At 38.2% G+C, this 21097-nt stretch overlaps 1 protein-coding gene across 9 annotated transcripts in view; it reads left to right on the top strand.

Annotated features, from left to right (window-relative positions):
- MAGI2 (membrane associated guanylate kinase, WW and PDZ domain containing 2) overlaps positions 1 to 21097 on the top strand; it is a 1339556-nt gene that overhangs the window by 1019729 nt on the left and 298730 nt on the right. For 5 of the 9 annotated variants that reach the window (XR_005982860.1, XM_041723679.1, XM_041723676.1 and 2 more), the window contains exons 8-10: positions 15477 to 15598; positions 15948 to 16076; positions 17533 to 17715. Coding sequence is in view for 8 of the 9 variants with exons in the window: in XM_041723679.1 (XP_041579613.1) it covers positions 15477 to 15598; positions 15948 to 16076; positions 17533 to 17715 (434 nt within the window). In the remaining variant the exon portion in view is untranslated. The remainder of the gene's footprint in view (positions 1 to 15476; positions 15599 to 15947; positions 16077 to 17532; positions 17716 to 21097) is intronic. The other 4 variants (XM_041723675.1, XM_041723673.1, XM_041723680.1 and 1 more) reach the window with 1 other exon arrangement.

The raw sequence follows: 21097 nt of genomic DNA, 5'->3' as shown, positions 1-21097 counted from the left end.
GTGACATAGAAGATAATAAACTGGAGTACCATTGTTGGCGAAGTTGTTCAGTGGTATTCTATGCTAAAGTGAGCTTTAAATCTTGTAAATAGCACTTGGTCATATCAATTATTGCCATTTAGTAGCCAAAAGGATGAGCTGCAGTGTCACAGGATACCAGCCTCGCAGCTTTCCAGCTGTGAGATCTCAAGTAGGTTATGCAGGAGGAGGATGAAGAAGAGGAGAAGGAGAGAGAAGGAGAGAGAAGGGAGGAGAGGAAGACTTTTTATCGTGCAATTACCACATGCCAAGTAGTATTCTAAGTGCTTTACATATACTAGCTCATTTAATCCTCACCAAAAACAACAACAAAAGAGTAAAGTTTGTACTGTTATCCTATTTCATAAAGAAACTGAGGTACAGATAGTATTACAAGTGCTAAATAATAGAGCCAGAATTTGAACCTGGATAGTCTCACTCCACAGCTGGTGTTTAGCAATCAACAGATATGTAATAAGTGCTCAATAAATGCTATTTTTATCTTCTGTATCCCAACAATATGGATAAGTCTTCTCCTTATGGCATTACTTCTGTAGCTCATTCATGATTACAATATACCTCAAAAAGTGAACAATTCTAAGGCAAATTATTTGATTTGTAAGAAATATGTAATTTAATCTCATGGTGAGAGCATGCCATGTGGAATAAAGAATTTATTTTAGAATAAAATACTTTAGAATTAGTGATGATTCCATAAACCCTTGAAATGATAAAGCAAAGACTGATGTTTCTGTGGCTTCCAAAAGGGTTGAGGTTTCAGAGTAATCTGTAAGGATGTTATTTTTGTCATAGTTAATCTATAGTACATGTCATCTTATATAGCTGGGGATTTGTGAAAGTAATAGTAGAAATAGTAATATTTAAGGCACTATTTTAACTTTTAATGTGCTTTCACATCCATTATCCCAAATGACAGTCACAATATTTACAACAGGGAACCAATCCCTTGAGGACTTCATTGAGTTCTCCAAGGGCAAATGGCTAGTAAGGTTGATGCTTGATGAGGTCTGATGCCCGATAGAGCTAAGAGAGACCATTCAGTAGAGTAGCAATTTACATTAATATAAAATGTCTGTACTTTACAAAATATTTTCTCATACTTCTTAAACAAGCATTAATCAGTTCACTTCACAAACAAAAGGAACAAGTATATTTAAATAAATACTGAATATCTGATCTCTTCTGAACTATAGGCAGCTCTTTTTTGCTAAGTCAGCAGACTTCCATTTTTACCTTGTTTGTGTGAGCCAGGCCAATTTCATCCTCTGTGGTATCACTCCTTTCAGCCTGTGAAACAAGCAATCTAGCCTCTTAAGTGAAGGGCACGCTAGCTCCATGCATATGCTCTTTACATTACATTAGCATCTCTGATAGTTTGTAACTGGCGATTCCTAATTACTTACTGATATGATATAAATTTCAACTGGCTATTAATTTACTTTCCTAACACTGTGGTTCAACTGCAGATTAGTAGAAAGCCTTATAGCTTTCTTTTACTCTTTATGCCCAGGTCCCTCAAATTTTTTAAATTGCAATCCATTCAATCAAAATGAAGTCCCATGTCCAGTCTTCTTACCACTACTCTCCAGTCAGGCTCTGAATGCACACCCCTCATCCACCCCTCACCTGAGATTGGAGATAATTTTTTCATGTTGTGAGGCCCTTCACCACTGCTGGTTCATTCTCATATGATCAAAATATGTTCTATATTCTAGTTACCCTCTCCTCCCCTGAATGCCTTTTCAAATGAAGGAAAGAAAACTTGACTCCATAATTAAAAACACATTTTTTAGCAACTGTTTGATCTCATAAACCACTGTATTTAACAAATCTTTGGGTCACAGATAAAGAGTGTTTTCAACATCCAGAGATTTAAATTGGTTTAATTGCAGGTGGAATTTTACAAATAGCCATGAATTATTCACCCTTGGCATCAGAGTTACATATAAATGTTTTTTTAAAAATATACAATTTTTACAATTCTAGTGGATTGTTTTCTTTGTCTTAAAGTCAGTAAAAAAAAGACAAAGGAATCATTACTCCAGCATCAACTTTTTTTTGAGAATATATTTGTGAATATATTCATAAACACTTTGGGGAGAGTTGTTTGTTTCTAGGCATTTTTTTAATGAATCTAGCAAATTAAATTGGGCTCTTGTTTTGGTGGATCTGCAGAGGTTAAGCATAGGCACGTAGGCTGGTAGCACACGAGGCAGCACAAAGCAGGGGGACTTAGTGTAGAGGCAGCAATGTGAGGGACAGAGTCCCTGAGCCCTCATCATCTCAAGGAGAGAGGGCAGGAGTGGTCTGAACTGGAAACACCATGTTGTGTGCTCCTGAGGAAAGACCATTCTTCCTTCTTCCTCATTTTTATAGGACCATGAGAACTTGAAACTGGTCTTTTGAAGTCAGGGAAGACAGCCTGCATTTGGGGACTGCTGCTCAAGTGAGTCTCAAACTTTTGAGATAGATATGAGTTGTGTGGGCCCAGATATGAGCTGAGAGGACCCAGAGCCCGGTGGGAAGAGCTGTCCCTCCTGCTGCAGAAGGGGACTCCAGTCCAATGTGGTTCATAGCGAGGCAACCCAGAGAAAGCTGCCACCATCTTTCACTGAACAATCCTGCTTGCCTCTTGCCAAGGCAATGTCATGTGACACATACAGAGATCATTGTTATTATTCTATAATTTGTACAACAGTTAGTTTATATAGCTTAGTTATTCTCTCTTTGGATGAAACATGCCAGGCTTCTTGTGGGTGAACTGTGGATTGTTGTCTCATGCTACCAATCTGTATCATCGCACACTTTGGAGTCATATCTTAGACTGAGACTAAGTTCTAAAGTTAGCACATAAAGTGAAAATTGCACAGAGTCAAAATTATCCTAAAAATCCCTCAGGATCACAGCATGTTGAAAACTAGCATAGTGAAACAACACAACCATTTTTTCCCCTTTGGTGTTAGAAGAGAGTTCTTTCTGGAATTAAAGTACTTGGCTGGCATTTAGGTCTTCTTGATCTTTAATAGATACATAAGTAGAATCATATTCAGCTTAGAGAGATGCCATACCAGCAGAGGGATGAGGGAGCTTGGTCAGACCAAGGAAGTAGCCGGCGGATGACATTCTTTGGACGGTCTATTATTGAATAAAATGGAGGATGGTCACCCTAAGTGGGTAAAATGTAATGCCTTCCACCCCCACATGAGAATTTTAATCTCCTCCTTTGCATGCTATGTCACAGACCATGATGTTAGTAATAGTTGTCCTTTTTGCATCCATGATTTTGAATTCACAGGCAAGTACAAAATTACACTTAACCTCCCCGGCTTTTATCTATCAAATGAGTGGTTTGGATTAGGTGATTGCTAAGGTCTTTTCAGTTCAAGGAATATCCACTGCACCTGTGTTAACAAGAATAACTTTGGTCATTTTCCTGTGTGAGCTTCATTATTTCCTCATTATTACTAGTAATCAAAGAATACTTAAAATTTGGAAGCATTTTCTTTCCATTTCCACCTGTTATTTGGCTGGACAATAACATACATATTACCATTTTAAAATTTTTATTTTAATGGTTTTAACAACCCTATCACATGAGTGTTAGGAAAAGGTTTCCAAAAGGATGAATTATTATAATAGAATCTCCTTACAAAGCTATGAAAAACAATATAAATGTACTTGGTATCAACAGACATGAGATGATGTTACAATTGCTGTGAAAAGGGCAAAAAGATAAAGATAAGCTTATAAACAAAATCTCAGGGTAAAAACTATATTTTTCACCATTATTGAGGCTGAACTCATTCGAAGGCAATACTATTGTCCCCTTTTTTATGATTTTAAGCAACATTGTTAAACATTATTTATTACTAGCATTTAACAGGTGACTTCGTATTTAAGTAGATGAAATTGTATTACAATAGACTCAACTAATTGTGTAATAGAAACAGATGGATTACAAAAAGTTTTATTATCAATTTTCACATTTAAATTCAATCTAACTAAGTAGGATGAACTTTAAAATTGTCAAGGAAAAAAATTATTCTGTGGCTTAGAAGAATAATTGTCTGTAGGCAAAAGACAGTCAATTTGCTGATAAACCAATAAAATTAGTTTTGCACTAATTTAGTCTAGAAGAAACCCACCACTAGGTGTGTAGTTTCTGACAACTTGTTAAGTACCATGTGTTAAGGTAGTCATATGTTAAAACATTAGTTTAAATTTCCATGAAGCACAACACTCCTGTATGAAGGCTGACAAAGTCCCCTCATCCTGTTTTTACTTCACTTTCTTTAGTTTTGAGTGAAAAAAAAGTGTATATATATTTTTTCAGATAGATAAAACAATAGGAATGATTTGTCCTTCTTTTCTCTGTAATATTACTTAGTAATTTAGTTTGTGACATTGACTTAATGTGTAAATACTTAGTGACTATTGGTCCAGAAAAAAATGATATTCATAGCTACCAGTTAGTCAGCACTTGCTAGTTGTTGGTGAGGACAGCAGAGAGTGCAGGTGGCTCCCCGCGCCCCTGTTATTCCTCAGGAGTCCACAGCTTACAGGTACCTAATATGTGAGTGTGAGGGGGAGAGTTCACCAGCATTCCCTGTTCCACTGTGCTACCATATCAGGAATTTCTTGCTGAGTAAGTATCTCATTTTCATTTTTTATTGTATCACTGGACCTCAGCAGGACCTAATATGCCCTTTTCAAAATCTGAGACAAGTCATGCATATTTGTGTTATTGACTACCTCGTTCTCACTCACATACAACTTTAACCTATTCATAAACATTAATGCAGAATCATCTTATTATCAATATCGTAATTGCCAGAGACATGGCCCACCTTCAACTTCCAGAGTTTTAAGGGCACAGTTCAAGAAAATTGAGTTTGGATTAACCCTAAAGGAATTTAAAAGACAATCCTTGAAGGAGACTCTTCTGGCTTGAAAAACACTCTATGCAAAGCCAGGGATCCTGGGAGGGTTCCACCCATGTTCTCATTACCACTCAACTTTTCACAGTATGCAAAACATACACGTGCTTGTGCGCACACACAAAAGCCCGTATTTGTGTGTACATAATCTTTGGGTTCTTTAAAAAAGAACCAAAATCATTTAATAACCAATATAATGTGCCTTCAAAATGTTTGCCTTCAGAAAATCAGCAGGTAATTTACCATCTGCAGAGGTTACCAGTTTCACAGTGAATCCTGGGAAAAAGAAATTCAGTATCACCTCACCCAAATAAATTAAAGATAACCGAACACAACCTATGTATATATATATAAAATATCATTTGAAGTGTCTCTTTGTGTCAGAACCACATAAATCAGTGTTGTTGGGTTTGGTACTACACAGAGCTGGATGTGAATCATACATCTGCCCCTTACTATGAGATCTGCAGGAAATCCTTTACCCTTGTTGAGGAGCAGGTGAATTAAAAGTAAGGAACCCCTTTAATTGAGGGTTTGGCATATAGTATTTGCTCATTGAAGATTAGTTCCCATCCCCCTCTACCATCCACCATTTCCCTTTATTTTCTCCTTTCTTTACAAGGCTGATGATGTTCATTCTCTAAACAGTTGTTCCTTTCACCAAATTGTGGCATCAATCAAATAATTTAAATCAGAACAAGGACTAAGTAACTTTAAAAGTGTTCTAAATGGAATGTTGTCCCAAAATATTCAACATCACACCTTTCATCTTCTTTATTTAGAGATTCAGAATGAAAAATACAAACTCAAAAAAAAGAAAGAAGAAAGAGAAAGAAAGAAAGAAAGAAAGAAAGAAAGAAAGAAAGAAAGAAAGAAAGAAAGAAAGAAAAAATACAAACTCAGTCCAACGTGGGGGCCTTAATTTGCCAAACTTACACGTGTATTATGAAAAGGAACAAACACGTTATGTGAAGATACATACCCCATTACAGCGACAATGAAATGACCATCTAATCTGTATGAAGCTTTGCTCTTCCAGTAACTGGCACAGTTTTAGACATAGCGTGATAACTAGGTAAAACTATGCAACAATACCTGTCCCCCAAAAAGCAGTCTATTGAAAACAACAGTGAAGGAACTCATTTCCCCCTTTTTTACTCTTGGTTCTGCTAAACTTTTATCCTTTCTTCCCACTACTTTTTTCCCCCATGCCTTTCTTCCCAGGGTCCTTAAATTCACAGAATGAGAGCCTCCTGCCCACACTCAGGCCCCACCATATCACAATAAAAGTATCTTCCAAGTATCAAAATAAAAATTTTAAAAAAAATTTTGTCAGGTTTTCTAGTTCTTCCTGCATTACTCTCTAGCATGTAAAAGGAATTGCTATGTATTTTATTTCCCCTGGTCCAGGCAGTAATAAAGACCTAATAGTCAAGCATGATATTTTTTTAATATTTTTCTTACTATGGTTATTGGACCTGGAAACTTTGAGAGTTTTGGTATTATATGGAATTGGAATTATCTTCATATCCTGTTGACTGTGAGAATTGGCCACAGTCCTGCCCTACTCTTACCCATCTCTCTTTATTAGCACTCTTTCCCTGGCTTCCTCCTTCATGGATAATTGCAGACATCAGTGATGCTGCCTGCATGATTCTTCACGATTCTGAGTGTCTTTAAAATTCTCTGACACTCCTTCTAGCCAGGCTCCAAAGTATTCCTGTATCGTTGGCTGAGTATGTCTATCATTATTTATGAGTGATGTATGGAATTCAGCGGGCTTAGACTATAGTGTGACTTCACATTTTAACAGCTCATGTGTAATTAATCAATCAATAAGAACCCAGTTCAACATAGAGTGTATTACAGGTCAGATTATTTTCGTATCTTCAGCAACGATACTGTCTAGTTCTCTGGACAATATGATTCTTTGTCATCCTGGAGCATCTCTTACTCATCCTCATAGCCCCGGCTAAGAACAATACCTAGTGCGTTGGAGGTGGCCAGTGAATGATGCTGAAATGATTGACAATTCTAGGGAGCACCACAACTTTCCTATTTGGTTGATATGGTAAAATTCATAATATGCCCTCCCCCCGCCCACGTTCAGGAATAAGTCACATCCTCCACGATGAAGACTTTCAGAGCTACACTTGTCCATTACACTAAAGTCATAATGGAAGTAGGTAGACTTTCTGACAAAACCACACCCACCATGATTTACAACTAGTTTCCCAGTCTTATAGCCTTCATTGCCTCGCTCTGTCTCCCACTCCCACACCAGCCACAGGCAATCACGTGCATGTGTGTATTTACTAGATTATCCTCTAGCTAAGCAAAATTGAATACTCCTGAACACCTTTGTACCTTTGTATCCACTACTCTCTCCCTAAAATGTCCCCTCTCCATCTGGCAAAATGCATTCTAGAATCTGCTCCAGCGTTGCTTTTTTGTGTGTGTATGTGGGGCTTTCCCTGAACGATCAGACTAAGTTGTCTTTTCTCCTTGTCCTGATTTACCAGGACTCTCTCAATTTTACAACTGAAAGTCTCATCACGTCACATGATGAGCACTGGGTACTATATGCAACTGACGAATCACTGAACTCTACATCTGAAACTAATGATGCACACTGTGTGTTGGCTAATTGAATTTACATTAAAAAAAAAGAGTCAAAAAAAAACAAAAAAAAAAACAAAAACCCCTGGAAGTCTCATGCCCTGGGAAATCCCTTAGTTCTAGGAAACTGAGGTGGTGGGTCACCTGACTTGTGTGTCTCCCCAGGGAAGTAATGTGCTCAGCTAGTGAGGGGGTTGTGTCATATTCATGTTTGTGTGCCCTAGAGCCTAGAAATCTGATGAATTAAATGACCTTCCATATGAGACTTGAAGGACAAAGCCATTCAATCAGTGTTGGGAGAGGATGTATTAGTCTTGTCTCTTAATACAGAAAAATCCTGCAATAGTGTAGTCTTCTGGTTTCCCTCTAGATAAGTTCTCTTTTACCTCTAATTTTGTAACTCACTGCTTATGCTCAATTGAGAAGCCAAAGTTTAGAAATACCTTTGATGATAATAGTATTGCACCTAGCAATAACATTTAAGAAAGATATTTATTGGAATGAGAAGGGATGGATAGAACATTTTTATGTTATTTTTTATTAGTTTCAGAGGTAGAATTTAGCGATTCATCAGTAGAAAACATTTTTAAATGCATGCCCAGTGGTTCTGAAATTTTGAAAAATGAGTCTGTGTATTTTGTAGGTCCTGGGGTCTTCATGACATGATTGGCAGGCACATTGCTATTTCTGCCAGAAGTAAAATTATCAAGTTGTCTTTGTAATTGGTAGATAGTAATGGCTAAGTGATAAATACCCCTTATGTGTAAAATACATATTACAGGCCAGGGTCTTAACTAAGTAACTTAGTACTACTACTATTGGAGAAGGGAAGAGAGAATTCACTTATCTGAAAAATACATCCACATTTGGGAAGGTCAGGCTCATGAGGGATGGAGGACAGACTCCTTAGCCATCAGAGTTGCAGTAATAATATATGGATACTCTCCTCTGTTGGCTATGAGTCCACCTTCCACCTGGACACCATATCCCCAGGTCAGACACTCTTTCGTCCAGGAAGAGTAGGAGCAGGTAACATGTGAATAACTCAATCTGCCCACCAACATTCACAAAGCAAACGCACATTACCCTCAGGTAAGTCAGGAATAATGAATGGACATTTATACAGAGAAAATTATCACTTAAGTGTTAGAACTGCAAAGAAATCTTTCAGGAGGTGGGATTCAATTATTCTGTTAAAAAATGTTCCAAGTAAAATAGATTCAATTCTTCCATTTATCCAAAGCTCAAATTTTAAAATAAAGTGTATTTAAAACATTCGTCTTTAGACTAGTACTTTTAAAATTTAGCTTTTCAAAGCACTCTAAGGCATACTTTGTATTATGTAAGCCCTATTTTATAATCTTTTTGTTCCTGTCTTATCTCCCCTATTACACTTCATCTTTGATTGATCTTTGCCCCTCCTTGCACCCTCTTCCATAGTGCCGAGCACAGAGTATTTGAGAAACAAATATTTGATGAATCACGATAGCATTGATTGACTACTTACATCCAGGTACTGGTCTGAAGTGATTTATTCATTTAAATTCATTGAATGTGCACAACTCTATGAAAAACAACTCTACTTTTATACCAACTTTCCAGATGAAAAATTCTGAAGCACAAAGAGTGTAAATGATGTCCTCAAGGTCACACATTTAGGATGTGATGGGCTTGGGTGGGAATCCCAGCAAGATGACTATAGTGACTAAGCTCTTAATAACTTCCCTGCCCTCCGGGGGAAGGGAAAGTTGGCCCCAGGAGATCCCCAGAGGGTTATTATCCTCTCTTGGTTTCTAAAGCATGAAGTAGTTTTCACTACTTAAAACTTGATAGTGGAGAAAAGTTTTAAGGAGTCTTCTCAAGGTTTATTTTTAAATGAATGAAGTAACATAGAGTGGGTGCAATGTATATGTTTGCCAATGCAGTTGCGGTCTAGGGGTTCAGATGTGAGGAGGTAATAGGCAGACTTTTCTGACTGCCCAGAAGTGGGGGGATCAAAACTGGGGTCACAGAATACCCAGGGAATTCCAAGCAAGCAGGAAATTCATACTCTGCTTCCATACGGGAATTATTTTGTTTTATTTTGTTTTTTTTTTTTAATAGTCCAAGTAAAATAAATTTTTGGAAGCCCTCAAAGGAACTTACATAGAAGGAATGATATACTGAGCCACAAGCACAAATCCCAAGCCAATCTCCCCACATCCAGTGCTGAGTGGATGCCTTTCTGGGCCCCCCTCATTTCATCCCTAACATAGTGCTTTTCCATAGGAGCACAAGATAGCAGCTGCTACTTATCAGCTTCTCAGATCCAAATCTTCCATCACCATAGTGGGCTGACCTTTTCACCTATCACAAAAATGTCTTGGAAGATTCTCTGTTTTGAAGGATTTTGTGAGTCTTCACCCAGAAGGCAGATTGGCTGTATCACATACACTGGCCCTAAGCTTCACATCAAGTTCTGTCACAAGATGGATTTTAGGGGAGACTTAAACTGGAAACCTGTGACATCTCCCACTTTTCATGGGTGCCCACCTCCCACCCATGCACTTACTCAATAAATACATACTGAGCACTGGCCACCTCATGTCTTAGAGTAGTTAGTGTAGCCACTTTGACCACCTTGCAAATATTTCACCTGTGGTACAATCTCCATTTGAAAGCTGCTCTCTTCTCTCTCACACATCAAACCAAGGATCCATTTCTAAACTGCCAACTAAAATCAAGATGGTGGGATAATAGCCAATGGGTACAAAAAGATGCCATTTGTAACAATCTACTAAAGTGCTCCTCTCCAAAAACCCAGGAGAAGCAAGATGAGGCATGAAGAGGCTAGAATATGGTGGGAACACTGGGAGTGGGGGTCAGATAATGTCCTGATGACCAGCAGACCTGTCTTGTGCATACTGACAGGCTTAGGAAGTACAACTTTACTCCCATGTCTTCCATCCCCTCAGTGAAGGAGTTGCCAGTCAAACAGGACGCTGACATGGGACTACTTTTGGCAGTATATCATCCCATCAGCTACAAATATTTTTTTCCCCTCCATGCATGTTATGAAACTTCCAATATCAGAAGTGCTCTCTTCTGGAGCCACAATAGCATTTCCTAGTACTCCCCAAGGCCACATACAGAAAAAGAGACTTCCACATAAATCTTAATCAGGCAAGAAACTTTTTTGCACCTTCTCAGCTTCTAACTCAAGAGGAGATTGCAGCCCTCATGGCACAATAGTGTTACCTGGGAAACTTTTTTTAATGCCAATGCCTGTACCTCATTCTGAGATAATGGCCCTGTTGATTTAGGGTAGGCCTGAGTCTTTTCTGTTTTTGCTTTTTGTTCATTTGCTTGTTTTTAAGCTCCTCGGGTTCATTCAGAACTACAAAGCACTTCCATATTGTGGCAGTTTCCCTGCCCTAGTGAAAGGAGGGGGTTAAGCTGCAAATGGGGGAACAGGAGGGTAAAGAGAGAAGGCAGTAGAATTCCATCCTTGAACATCCTGATCCTTTCACCATTACAACATGGAAGCATCTCACATCAGCACTACTTCCTTTTGTGAAGGGCAAATGGGGTTGTTAGGATATACCCACTGCAGAATATGGTTTTCATCCCCTTAGCTCGTACCACCTAAAGATTAATACAGTATGACAATAGACCAGATATAATTACAGGGTAACGACTCTTGGTAGCACCCCAGGTTCCATTTTATATGGAAGCTAGATAAAATAGCTAGCAATTATCTCACAGAGCCTAAACAATGAGAAGGATGATAGCATGTGTCATTCCCATGCTTTATACACATTGTAAGACCCCCAAATCCTTGCTAAAAGGACTTGAAACTATTCATTTTGGAAGCACAGGAAGAGAAAGCTTTCTTTTTCAGCTATAATCATACTTCCTTGGGATAGGCCTTTCTAAGCTTGGAAGCATTTAAGTTTTAAAAAATGCCTTCACTTGTGACAATGTGAATGTTCTGCAGTAATTAGTTTAGGATACTAAAGCCACACCCAGATTCCATTGTTTGTGGGGTACAAGTCATGCCAGACTAGTTCACTGGTATTTTCATTCTCTGTGAACTCTAGAAACTCACTTTGATGGTGAATGGAGTATTTTCAAAATAGTGTCCATGAAGCCAGTGGGTACATATTGACTTTTCTAAGGAAATACTTAGAATATGCAGGTGGCAGTTGGAGGAACCCAACTGTATATAGAAATGCATCCCAGAATGTTCTTGTATTGTATTTTCTGAGGCTAAAGTTCCTCGGGTGATGAACAGTGACCTAGCAGAACAGAAATAGGACAGGGAATGAAGAGACCAAATCCTTCAGTACACTTCAAAGCTGCTTCTTGGTTGCTCAAAACTGCTAACGTGTATTGGTAAACAAGTCTTAAAACACACACTCCTCACTTAGCTATTTAACAAAATATCGTCTTTCACTGTGTCCAATGCTTAGGATACAAAGATGAACACATAGAACCTGTATATGGATGTGCATAATCTATAGAAGGAAATAAACATGAAAATCAATTATTAAAATACAGTATGATAAGGCTATGATAGCTTGTGAAATTATCATTTAGGATATTAGGATCAGAGAAAGCTCTCCATCCAAGACTTGGAAAAAGAATTGAAGACTTGGTAACAGGAATAGTATGTCCTCTGAATGTCTTGGGTTTAATTTAAATACTCTGATAACCAGTTTCTCTCTCCCATTGAATTAGCAACTTGAAAACTCAAAGCTAACTTCTAACAATGCTGGTAAACAAGTAGGACCCTATATTATCAATTCTATTGATTTTCTACCTAGATTCAACTAATGTCACCCTGATTTTGTTTACTTTCTGTTGTTTTGTTCCTTAAAAGTGCCACAAATCCTCTTTGTGAGGGGACAGGTTATAAGAAAATAAATAAATAAATAAACTATGGCAAGAGAAGTCTGTTCAAGATTTTATGAGAGCCAAGGGGAAGAGCGTAGCAGGCTGGCAGTGTTGCTAGGGGAGGCCAGGAGAGGAGTTATAGCACAGATGGGAAAAGCATCATAATAATAATGACCCTGACAGCAGTACTTATTAATAATAGTAATAAAGAATAGCCAGACCTTCAAGAATAAACAATAACTAGACCTTACAATTGTGGGGTCCTCTGTATGTATCTGTGCTTTGCAAACATTATTTCTCTGTCTTCACAGCAATCCCAACAAACAGATATTAATGTCCCTATTTTACACACGAGAATATTGATGTCTATGGAGGTGAGTAATTTGTGCAAAATGCCAGCTCGAGCCCAGGTCGTCTTGTTTCAAATGATGCAATATTGCTACCCTGAAGCTCACATGGAAGGATGAGGGGATTGACACAGTGTTGTCAACAAGAGTAGCTCCAAATATGTCCAAAAAGGGCATGTGGGGATAAAGGGGAAGCTACAAAGATAAGGAAGGGCCAAGTCAGGAATAATATTTCTTTAGGTTATAGGAAGATTTCAAAGGATTTTAATAAGAAGGTTACATGAAAATGGAGAAAAGGGAAGAGAGGCCTCAAACCCTGATCCTTCTGAAATCCAGTGGGGCTGTCAGAGTTTCCAGGGCAAAGAAGCTTTGAAATATCACGTGCCGTAGTTCACTACATGCCACAGATCACAGTGACTCCTTGGGGCACAAGAGCATTACAATTGTATTTATTTCCAATGGGAAGTGATTTTACATAAGACAGATTTACTTTGAACTCTATCCTGGTAACTTCCATTACCTAAGAAAGTTGTCGTCAAGCACTTTCTTCCTAAAGAGCACCAGAGACAATGTTAGGGAAAGGGCCTAGTGTTCTTAAATACCACATCCCATGAAGCCTTTCTATGGACTCAAAATGCTGACAGTGATGGTAATGAAAACATGGTGACGGTGGTGGCAGGTGGCTGCTGCTAGTTACTGAACTATGTTTGATCCCCTGTGCCAGCATTTACTACTTCATTGAACCCTCACAACCTCCCCAGGAGGAAGGCAATATTATGTCCATATGACAGGACAGATGAAGGTTTAATCACACAGCTAATCAAGTGGTAAAGCTAGATTTTGAATCCAGGGCCAAATGACTGCGAGCCTTGTGGCAGACAGCTACCCTACCCTGCCTCCTATGAGGAAGCAATAAGATACTGCAGTTATCTTATCATGTGTGTTTGTTTTTTTAAGATTTATTTATTTATTCATGAGAGACATGCAGAGACATAGGCAGAGGGAGAAGCAGGCTCCATGCAGGGAACCTGATGCAGGACTCAATCCCAGGACCCCAGGATCATGACCTGAGCCAAAGGCAGACGCTCAACCACTGAGCCACCCAGCTCCCCCTATTATCATGTTTCTGACGACTGCTTCTTTGTCTCACAGGAATTATCTGATTTATAATAATAGAAAATTGGTTTTGAAACATTGCTTCTACCTCCTTTTCTTTCTTATACGTACTTTTGGAAGACATAATGAGAGGATTTGTGTGTTGTGTGTGATTTGTGTTGCATGCACACACATTAAATATGTGTGCACATGGGGCGCCTGGGTGGCTCAGTCAATTAAGCGTCTGCTTTCAGCTCAAGTCATGTTCTTGAGGTCCTGGGATGGAGTCCTGCATCTGACTCCCAACTCAGCAGGGAATCTGCTTCTCCCTCTCCCGCTGCCCCTCCCCCTTCCTTGTATGCTTGTTCTCTCTCTCTCTCTCTCTCAAATAAATAAAAATCTTTAAAAATATATGTGTGCATTTACCAGTGTGAACTCATACATTGAAAAGAGAATGTGTGGTTAAGAATTGCATTTTTTGGGTCAGATCTGTGCCTTGCCACTTCCTAGGCGTGAGATTTAGAGCAAGTCATCGGACCTTGTGTGTGTCAGTCTCATTGCCTTTAAAATAGCAATGATTCCAATTCAAGACTGTTGCTTAACTACATTGAGAAAATATATCTGCAGTACTTATTAGCACAGAGTTATTTAGTCAGAATTGTTCATTCCTCTTCTAATTCCGCTTTGGTTTTCAGGCTTTCATGCCATAATCCTATTTCTATTTGTACACAAACCAAAGACCAATGTATATGTGAGCCCTCTCATGGGAGCATTCATATCCTAGAGAAAGAGCTATATGTCACTGCCACAAGGCAGAGTTGTTAGTCCCTTCCCTCTCCACTGACACGGAGCCCTAAATTTCATACAATAATTCATTAAACTGTAAGGAGACTATCAGGGATCCTTATACTATAAGCCCTCAGGCTAGCTGACCCACAGCTGCTTCAAGCCACTCTGAGTCTGATATCTATGAGTTTATCATCTCATTATATCAAATGTGAATACTCTACTTTCGACTGATGAGCATTAACCCTCCTACAGGTATTCTATGACTTCCATTAATGTCCTTGAGAGTCTTTCCTTCTGTATCCCAGCCCTTCAATCCAGGTCTGTCTGACACTAAAAAGTGTAGACGCTGGTTGCTAATAATCCGTGAATTCAACTTACCTTGTTAGGTATGGAGACTTTGCAAAGCTTAGATGACACTCTTTGCAACACCATTCGGTATAAATTTCGTTGGTTGATCATTTATCTTAATGCATCAAACTCATGTCAAACTAACAGAGTAGACCAGAAAGCAAGTGCACATTCTAGGTCTTTTGGTTGAATCATGCATAACTGAAACACAGTAACATATTATAGAGGCATTGAGATCTCTGCTCCTGTCACAGAAATGTGCTCTGTACACAGGCCAGCCCCAGCAGAGGCCTGACCTCGTGCCTGGCGGGGCACTTGACTAATCACATAAGGTGTCCCTTAATCGCCTGCTCTCTGTAGAGCTATACATATGTTCTCTTAAATGCTTTGCCCCACTGTTATCCTAATTTGAAATTTTATTTTTCAGCCACATAAACAGAAGAACACAGTTTGAAAACCCTGTCCTGGAAGCAAAAAGGAAGCTACAGCAGCATAACATGCCCCACACAGACCTGGGAACAAAGCCCCTGCAGGCGCCAGGTTTCCGAGGTGAGTACCATGTCCATCTGCACTGTTTCAAAGGGAAAAATTATCTACCAAACTGTCTGCTCTTCCAAATATGCCTTTAGCTTAGACTATTTCAAATAATCAATTTGCTTTCCCCAAGCCCCTCTATTAGCTTTAGCTGGATGTTTGCTCTGTCTCTAAACTAATGCACTTAGCAACCATGGATTAAATTAAAGCCTCCGGCAGTACCTTATAGGAATTTACAGCATGGTGCCAGGTGGAGACTAATGGGTTTTGACAGTGGTACTGTAAAATGCAGATTCATAGAGACTCATAGGTGTGTCCTCAAAAGACCACGCAAAAGAATAAGGCTTGTTCTCCTTTATGACAGTAGCCGGCTCCTCGTCGACATTACCTAGGCCCACATGCACCTGCCCCCGCGCTGTCCTGGAGAGGTCGCGCAGCGTGAATGACTTGTCTTACTATCCGCGTGACCACGCGGGGAGGCCTTGGCCCTGCGGTAGGTCCGGGGCTGCTTGCTGCACTTGACCACACCTTGGAGCTACGTGGTGGGATGAGTAGCTGCACAAACTTTTCACGTCTTGTGGGCTCTTAATCGTAAATAAAAGCACGAATATCGCACCACTACAGCACAAAGTGCAATGAATGTAAAGGTCTCACAGTAACTTCTCTCTGATTGTAAATGTTACCTTCATAAAGGGAATGTAGATGGTGAGGTTATAAGCATTTTCCATTTGCATTTCAAAGAAAAAGATGTAAAATAGACTTAAATATAAAATAGAGAATTATTATATTTAATCTTTTTTAGTGCAGATCTGTGATGTAAAATTCCAATATGATGACTCATTATATCTATTACATATCATCCAAAATGTAACAGCAGCAAAAGCACCAAAATACTTAAGCTAAATCTCTATGTACAGTTTGGCTGTTACAAACATCAAATCATATCACTGAAAATGTAACAACTAAATGTATGTATGTGTGCACACGCATATGTGTGTGTGTGTATATATACATATACATATATACACACACTTGACTGAGATAGCATTTAAAGCAGATATTAATTCTATTTCCCAGCATGACTATTACTTTTAAAGCATTTAATATGCTTAGGAATGTTTATCACAGATCATAACGGGAAAAGCATATTATGTAACAAATTAGTGGCCAAACCTAAATGAGTGGATTCAAGTTTTATTCAGATGATTTAGGTATATGATTTGAATGTATCAACATGTTGTTGCAAAATGTGTTACCTTTACATTCATAATTATATGTAGAAATTTTGGCTTGCCTTCTGCTCACACTGTAGAGTATACTAAACACTATGAGGTCAGTAGAACTGTATCTGGTTATCTTTACGGCATCTCACAATATAAGCAAAAGTCAACTCAGTCCCACATCCAGGTGCTCCTTCTAAATAGATTAGACATTTGAATGGATGGTAGCATTCCATGGGTCTTACCCTTTAAAAACTAAAACAGTCCGTTTGGGTTTTCTGGTTTTATCCTTTCAAAGTTTTGTGCAGGACCAGCCACTCACACATACCTCCTGATTGGACTCCTTTAGAACAAGAGGAAAGTATACAGATGTGTCTGGATGATTTGGGCTCCACTTGATCGATAGGCTTTGAGAGCCTATTGATTCAGCCTTTAAAAAAAAAAAAAAAAAAAAAAGCCCAAGAAGGGCTACTTTGGTGAATGGAAACCCTGACTTGACAGAAAATCTACCAACCAAGCAGCTTTTTCAGCTTTCCTGGATGCTTGGGACTGCTCTGTGTTTGCAGGCAGTACTAAAAGTTCTGCTCCTACCGTCACCCCCTGCTTGCTTTTACTACAGGAAACACCCACACTGACCCCAGGCATTGCTGCTCCGTAGCTGGCTTTCGCCCGTGTGAGAACTTGCCTTAAATACGCTTTTTCTTTTTTAACTTCTATTGGCCAATGTAGAAAAACCGCTCTTCACCCGGGATGCATCCCAGTTGAAGGGAACATTCCTCAGCATCACTCTAAAAAAGAGCAGCATGGGTTTTGGATTCACCATCATTGGTGGAGATGAGCCTGATGAGTTTCTGCAGGTGAAAAGTGTGATTCCGGATGGGCCTGCAGCCCAGGATGGGAAAATGGAAACAGGTAAGGTGCTTACCGCTCTAGAAATTCTAGAAATTTTACAACACCTTTCTTCCCCCTCACCCAAGGCAAATAGGAGGAGCTTCTTTGTGTGTTCTTAAGTTGGAGGTCAAAGATCCCTTCTCTTTAAGGAAACCAGAAATTATGTTTCACCTAAGTTTGGGAGTATCAAATTGAAGTATTTTGGAAATAGCTCTAAATATCATTTTTGTCTCGTTTTTCAGACTGCCCCTTCTATTTGCTGGATTTAATGGACTCTTGAGATTGGCACTTTCCTAATTTATTTTTAGAGTTCCTTCTTAGAGATGTGATTAACATTTCATACTATTCTACCTTATGTTCAACCATTGATATTTTAAAATCTGCATTAATCTTGTGATATTCTCATGCTGAATTGCCCAGGTTAGATATTTAAATATGCATGTTCATCTCATAGAAAAAAATTTGAATGGTATTCATCTTTACATGTCCCCATCAATGTTTTAATATATAAGGGTTTTTTCTATAGTTCTTATGAATCAATTTTCACATGCAGTTAGATGGATGTCTGTCAAATTATAATCAAAATTCATCTAACATGGAGATACAGAGGCAAATTGTTAAAGGCACGGAAGTATAAAATATGAAAGATGCACAGAGGTAGAAAAAAAAGTAATGAACTAAACCTGGTTTCGCAGTCTGATTTTAAATTCTCCTACCTGGCCCATGACCTTGGATTAATCTCATAATTTGTAAATGCTAGTTTTTTTACTTGGGGAACAAAAAGAAGAAGTCAGATTTGATCTTGTTTACTTAAAATACTGATTCAAGATTTTTGTAGTGTTGTTTTTGAAATACATTAGAAAGAGTATTATAAAATGCAGGGACTATATCTCCAAAGACGTGTATCGCCATTACACATTTTTCACAATGTTGATTTAATTTATGATATCAATTCCCCAAAGTTAATGTGTCCTAGTACATAAACAAATTAGAGAATTACTTTTGAGGAAATGTTTTCACATCTCTATGGTCTGCATATTTGTTAATTGTTTTATTACCACTAGGTAAATGGTTCCTTCAGAAATAACTTCTTTTCAGGGTCACTAGTGAGTGAATAATAATCCATTTAATAGGAATTGCATCTCCTGAAAAGTTGAGCAAAGTTTTAAAACTAACCCAGCACATTTTTCAAACACTACAGTTGTTAAGACTACGTGTACATCATTTTCTGTAAGAGTTCAGTTAGGGAGTGTCCAACTCTACTATTCGTCTGGTGATATTTTACTCAACATGCACACCTTCATGTTGCCAAAAAATCATAGAGAAATATCAAATGACTCAACTTAAAATCGTCTTATTACCTACAATTAGAATAAGAGGAAATTATAGAATGAATACCATCTCAGTAGAGGGACAGGGTTCCCCAAAGCTTTTGAACTTCAGTGAAATACATAATAAACTTCTTTGTTTTCATGATAAGGAATAGTTAGTTATTTTTCCTCTGATCCAACCCACTAGTCCATGTTTCAAAACTATAAAGTGTAAACTTAAAAGAAAAGACATTTTCACAGCAACGCTTTTTCCCTTCTTACTGCTTTTGCTAGTTTGCTATAACCACAGTTTAAGCTAGCCTTACTCAGCCACAAAGTCAAAACTTTTATTTAGAATTTAGCACATTTTCTTCATTGTTAATCACAAAATAGGTCCTAACAGAAAAACTTATATCTAATTATATTCACTGCTTCGCTTTTATTCTTCTTCATTCAAGAAACACATGTTCAGCTCTTCACTTTCACAAACTTCACAAACGTTACAGTACACAAGGGTGACAAAGATGGATAGGACATGGCCCAGCTCTCAGGGAGTTTTATCTAGGAAGGGGCCTCCGATAGCTAAACAAGGAGTTGTAACACAATATGAATAGGATGAATCTGTAATAACCCTGATGTTGGCACAAAGTTAAGAGAGTGGAGGGAGGAAGCAACAGAAATGTTTAAAAAGAAAAGCATGTTCCTAACCACATAGTCTTATTGGGCTTTTATAGAAATGATCATTTCTCTCATTGGAAAAGAATACAATGAAAGTTTGAAATCAACTGCTTATAAAATACTAAAAAAATTTAAATGTTTATTTTTAATTGTGAGATAATTTTAAGTAAAATGTAAGCGCATTTCTATGACATTCCACAAGTTAGAATAGGAATGGCTCCTCAGTTCATTCAGTTAATATTTTATGAATATCCATATGTCCCAGGTGGTCTGCTAATTATTAGGGATGCAAAAATGAAGAGACAGATGTTTCTATCCTTCAGAAGCTTAACTATAGAAATAATGAGTAGCATGTTACTGAGTATTTACATCAATTCAATAAAAATAAATACAAAGTTCAGAAATAGTACAGAGGAATAGGAGATTCAGTCCACTGGGAGGTGCTTAGAGAAAGAGCCTCATAGAAACGACGATGCCTGAAAGAGTTTTGAATGATGAATAGGTGTTTGCTAGGTGTACAAATAAGGAGAGCCATAGGAAGAGGAAACAACATATGCAAAGCCTCAGTAGTGGGGGATACCTAGAAAAGGTTTATGTGCCATCTTAGTATATAGCAATATTCCAACCTCAGTAGCTATTCATGTGAACTAGCAAATAAAAAGATAATCATAACAGGTAAAGAAGAACTATTATGACATGTAGGAAACATCAAAGAATAGTATATGGTCATATAACCTCAACTAAAAAAACAGAGATATCATAAATGCATGAATACTTATACATAAAATCTTTCTCAAATACAGTTCTTATAGAAATTTTCAACCAATTAGGCATAGAGTAATTTCGACCAATTACTCTATGGCTGATGTTTTCTTTGTGTGTCCCTAGAACCTGAAACAGTGCAAGGCAAATAGCAGGTGCTCAATAAGTATGTGTTGGATGGATGAATGGGTGAGTGAATGGATTGTTGGATATACTTAGAAATTAAGAAGGGAAATTTGAATTGGCTAAATTCTACTTTTATAGCATGGCCTGGTGAAGGCTATTGGACCTATAGCTTACCAATAAAACAAAACAAACCAGCCTTCTAGTTTCTGGAAGAAATTAAAAAGACAAAAACATGTTAAGGACAAAATTAATTTTCTTTTTGTAATGACTATACAATGAGCCTATAATCTGTAGGTTGATTATAAATGAACCTATAAATGAACCTAAAGATTTTTTTAAATAGACACTATAGATAAAATGATAAATCTTTAGTATTTAAAAGGTCTGTGGTCTCAGGGTGCCTGGGTGGCTCAGTCCATTGAGTTTTCCACTCTGGTTTCAGCTCTGGTCATGATCTCAGGATTGTGGGATTAGCCAGAGTCAGGCTCCAGGCTCATTGGGGAGTCTGCTGGAGAGTCTCTCTCTCT

The sequence above is a fragment of the Vulpes lagopus genome, chromosome 11, assembly GCF_018345385.1.
Source record: "Vulpes lagopus strain Blue_001 chromosome 11, ASM1834538v1, whole genome shotgun sequence".
NCBI lineage: Eukaryota > Metazoa > Chordata > Mammalia > Carnivora > Canidae > Vulpes > Vulpes lagopus.
This window is presented reverse-complemented; position numbering and strand designations above follow the sequence as displayed.